Here is a 4,831-nt window from a genome sequence, read left to right as displayed (position 1 = left end):
AAAATTACCCTCCTTAAAAACTCTCAAAAAGATAACATAAATAGCCTATGATCAATGTGAATTTTCAGCTCTCAGTAACATAAAAATGAGGGTAATGATCGAACTGGATGCAAAACCAAGCCCATAAGAATGTGCTTGGTCAGCACCGCAAGCATGAACAGCGGTAAGCATATAATATATTTATATATATATATATATATACATACAGCCCAAAATCTCAGTCTCCGATTGATTTCACAAACAAGCATTCGAATAGTAAGGTCTCGTGTTTGGATATTGAAAGTATTTCATTTTATTTCATCTCATCATTATAATTTTTTAAAATTTTTATACAAAATATAATAAATAATTCGATTTTTTTAAATCTAAAAATAATAATAATATTAAAAAATAATATTCTAATAATATTTTATTTAATTTTCAATTTTCAATTTTCATCTCAACTTACTATCTAAACGCTACCTAAGTAATATGATTGTTTCTTCCATCTAAGAAACAAAGCCCTGTAACTTCTTCGATCAAGTATTAATTTTTTGGGTAGTGATAGGCTTACAACCTATCTACTACCCATCTACTACTTGTAATGTTTTTATTTTTTTATTATTTTATTTTAAGTATTTTTTTAACATCCTTAATCATTAAGAAAAAATTAAAAAAATATATAAATTTACTAATTATCACTTTCTTAACTATTAAGTAAAATAAAAAATTATAAAAAAAATCAAATATAAAAAGAGTAGTAAATGAGTAGTAAGAGGGTAGTAATTCTATCATTTTCTTAATTTTTTAGGAAATTAATGGCACATTTTTGCATGATAAATTATGAACAGGACACATATTTGCTTGTTTATATATATATATTATTTATATTAGGTTTAAGAAAATAACTGTGCAATTAACAATTTGATGATAATATATTTGAGCTTCCATGGAGATCAGAGCGAAGAATTGAAGGGTCAGATTTTTGTTTCCCATATCTTATCTGGAGAAGACGACAACTTAGAAAATTTGCAAGCTCACTTATTTATACACCATACATGTTATTGACATAGAGGTCTGCTACATCAGCTAGTATAAATAATTATATTTTGATGATTTTTTAAATTATCGTAATAAGTATATAATATGTTTACGTATCCGTATTGGTTTAAGTAAATTCATATTCAAAATTTAACCAATACTATATTTTTTTTTTCATTTATTTATTCCATTTAAATTCAATCTCCACATTAGATTATCCATTCACTTTCTATATAATAATAAAATATTATTAATTTAATTACTTTTTTATTTAATTTATTTTTATTACATTTTGTAGCTCTACCAATTAAATGTTAATAATAATTATATTCTAGTTAAATTAATATTAAAAAAAATCATATTTTCAAAAGTCATTTAATGTTAATAACAAAAAATATTTGATTAAACTCATCTAAAATTCTATCTAAATTTCTTAATTACAAACCAAATTTTATTTTTGTTCGGAGCGAGAAACTAATATTTTAATATTTGCTTGAAGTGAGAAATTAGTATTTTAATATTTGATAAATCAATTGTAATTCTCCATCTTTAACCAATCACGTACTATAGCAAAAATCTAAATTATTTTATATTTATCCAATTTAATATTAGATGTTTTTGACATCAATTATATAAATTTTAGTCAATTTTCTCATTTGGCCAAGTTAATGAGCATGCTTATCTAGTAAAATTTGGACAACACATGAGAACTTGCACGCATATCATAGTGTATCTGAGTCGTTATTACATGAAAAGATCATACAGAGCATGCAGCATTCGTTTTTAAAGTCTCTCTGCCATTTTTGTGGGTGGAATATTGGCAATTTGGGTTGCAAAATGCAGTTCATCGAGATCATTGAGAATTCGATTATCCCAAAGCTCTGCGTTTTTTACCTTAGAGACACTCTCCAGCACTTCGAAAGGAAGAATGTCTCCGATGACAACCACCATCTTGCTTTCCAAGTCTACTCTGTACGAGGTTACTCCTGTTTTCAAGGAGAGGGAGAAAGCTCAGAAAGGCATATATATATATATGTCAGTTTTAAGGATAAACATGGTAATATTAATATACACACGTACAAGACATGCAAGGATTTTCTCAGAAATACACAGAAAATAAAGCCCAAGTTGCGGTTAACATGGGAAATAATCGTACAAGTGGGGTACTTTGCTCGTATCATTATTTTTTCATATTGTTATGATTTCTTTTCTTAAGGAAAAATTATTCTCATCAATTATTTACCGCTCTACACTTCACAGTATCTTATGAAAAAACTCCACACCATCCTATGAAATACACTTCTACATTTTATGAAAAAGTTATACGTATAAAGTGTGAGAATGAATAGTAGTTTGCTCTACACTTCATAGTACTCTATGAAAAAACCCCACACCATCCTATGAAAAACACTTCTACATTTTATGAAAAAGCTATACATGTAAAGTGTGAGAATGAATAATAATTCGCTCTACACTTCACAGTATCCTATGAAAAAACTCCACACCATCTTATGAAAAACACCTCTACATCTTATGAAAAAGTTATACGTGTAAAGTGTGAAAATAAATAGTAATTGATGCATAACATTCCTCTTAAAATTCAAATGAAAGAAAAACATATTTATAAAGTGGGTTTTACAACTTTTTATATGAGCATTTTTTTTTCCTAAGCATTATATGAGCATTTGATGTTGTTCGAAAAATTCATACGAACGAAAATAAATACTGCAAAATATTTCTCTAACACTCTAGCTAGTTTATCAACAACTTGCAGGTATCTTTCCGTCTTACTCACAATCAAAGACTGCAAAACACAGAAACAAACACAAAACATGTTTTCACCGGATTGATATTTCTTTTTCAGGCATATGATCTGGGTTCATCTTGGTGAGATCAATTTTAATGTTTATCTTTAAGCCCGTAAGTTCCCAAACAAGAAAATTAAAGAAAAGAGAAACCACAGAGAATTGGAAGTCAAAAGTTATATGCTAATTGTCGAAGAGCCACTTAATTAAGGAGCATTAATTATATACTAACAGGTTTTTAAAATATACAGCATTAATTAATTTATGTTTATTAAAAATAGTTAAAGAAATTAATTAATAGCTAATCTCTAGAAACTGTGAAAAAATCAATCGAGTAAAAAGAAGATAAAAAAGGCTCATTTCTACGTACCTTCAATCTTCGAGACATGTTTCTCAACTTTTCTTGCACAGCCATGGCAGTGCATGGATACCCTTAGCATCACAGTCTGCATTGATAGTTCATCAAACACACTGAAAATTAAGAAACTCCCGCTGCATTGAATATGGCCAAAACAAATTCCTCTCTCTCTCTCTCTCTCTCTCTGTCTCTCTCTAGGGTAAAAGAAAGTTCAGAGAAAAAGAGCCTCACCTTGGGCTTCAATTGATAAGCCAAGGTTTGGTTTCCAGCAACAACATCTTTCAGTCTCGGCAACTGGTCTTTATCACTTCTGATCAGTGACCTTGTCTCAAACTCATCTTGGGTTTCCATGGAGTTAACCATGCAGAAGCAAGCGCTCGAGCAAGAAGAAATGCAAAAACAGTCTAAAACCCTGCCAAAGCTGAGCTTCCCCATTTTCAACTGTAACTTCTCTCTCACTCAGATCACAAGCCTGGAGCTATACAGATTCTCCTCACTTAAGAAATCTAACCTTCCCACCTAATGAATCAACCACTTCAGTGATAGCCTGAATTTTATATATTTTGTGAGAAAGAGAGTCCCGCTGGGGGGAGGGAACAAAGAAGCTAAAGGTCAAATATTCATTGGGGAAGGAAAAAGTTGAACAGAACCCAATGAAGCGTATGAAGAAAAAAAATAGCCAAAGACCACCACTACACATTCTCATCGAAATAAGACTTTTACAAGTTGATTGACATATCAAATGCATCACTGATCAGCTAGTATAAAAAATATGGCTTTTTAAAACTTTTTTTTTTATATAATTATAATGAATAATAAATGATATTTACAGTCTTAGAATATACAAATTTTGTGCATTGTTCTCTTTTAAAAAAATGGATAAATCTGTAATTCACATGAAAAAATAATTTTTTAAATGATAGATCTCATTCTTTTTTAAAATGAGTACGTATGACAGTTTACACACCCTAAAAGTAGCGTTACTAATTATATATAAATAATATTTATATCAACTCATAAATAACAAAATTCATAATTAACTAGTCAAGAAATCGTGTATATCCACTAGTCCAAAAAGCCACTTGTTGCTGTTATCATCCAACTAGATTTTGTCATGCATGTGATGTAGGATGAACTACAAAAAAGAGTAAAACAGAATATAGAGAGTTCTCCACACACAGTACTACAATATGCAAAAGCAATTGAAAGGAGTAACTTCATGTGAGATCGATTGACAGCTGATCAGAAGAGTTGTGTCTCTGATCAAGTGAAGGTTCTGCTAATCAAAGAAACCAAAAACTCATTAAATTAAGCCTGTCTAGTATGATCTAGTGGTGAAGAGAGGAGAACAGTCTCCAAGGGAGGAAAGAGTACTTAATTAATGTCTAAACCCAAGATTTAGGAAAATAATATCTATAGATGCATGGGTTTGGACTTTGGATAAGCATGATCATCATGGTGCCCGAATTTTTTTATCAAAAAAAGGGGAGTGGAGTGTGAGAAAAAGGTTAAGTAGCTAGGAAGGCATCTGAGATAAGCTGGAATATTTAGTACTGACAATAATGGAACAGGAAGACTTGAATTATTCAAGGCCATGAGCTCACTCACAATTATTAGAAGATTCGGCTTCGTTTGGAATCACAACTAC

General features: G+C 30.1%; 1 protein-coding gene across 1 annotated transcript; it reads right to left on the bottom strand.

Annotated features, from left to right (window-relative positions):
- Positions 1 to 1,803: 1,803 nt before the first annotated feature.
- LOC108991124 lies at positions 1,804 to 3,650 on the bottom strand. Its single transcript, XM_018965267.2, has 3 exons — positions 3,415 to 3,650; positions 3,196 to 3,271; positions 1,804 to 2,006 (listed from the first exon to the last, which is right to left on the bottom strand). The coding sequence occupies exons 1-3, from the start codon at positions 3,616 to 3,618 to the stop codon at positions 1,804 to 1,806; spliced, it is 483 nt and encodes a 160-aa protein (XP_018820812.2). The 5' UTR covers positions 3,619 to 3,650.
- Positions 3,651 to 4,831: the final 1,181 nt, after the last annotated feature.

Source organism: Juglans regia, chromosome 10 (assembly GCF_001411555.2).
Source record: "Juglans regia cultivar Chandler chromosome 10, Walnut 2.0, whole genome shotgun sequence".
Taxonomy (NCBI): domain Eukaryota; kingdom Viridiplantae; phylum Streptophyta; class Magnoliopsida; order Fagales; family Juglandaceae; genus Juglans; species Juglans regia.
The sequence above is the reverse complement of the archived record's forward strand: the minus strand, read 5'-3'. Positions and strand labels throughout refer to the sequence as shown.

What these genes read in the sequence shown, in the direction of transcription:
- LOC108991124 (XM_018965267.2), bottom strand. Translation starts at nt 3,618, where the DNA reads ATGGGGAAGCTCAGCTTTGGCAGGGTTTTAGACTGTTTTTGCATTTCT. An exon ending in CTTATCAATTGAAGCCCAAG is followed by an intron (nt 3,272 to 3,414) that starts GTGAGGCTCTTT and finishes CTATCAATGCAG; the next exon opens with ACTGTGATGCTAAGGGTATC. An exon ending in ACATGTCTCGAAGATTGAAG is followed by an intron (nt 2,007 to 3,195) that starts GTACGTAGAAAT and finishes CCTTGAAAACAG; the next exon opens with GAGTAACCTCGTACAGAGTA.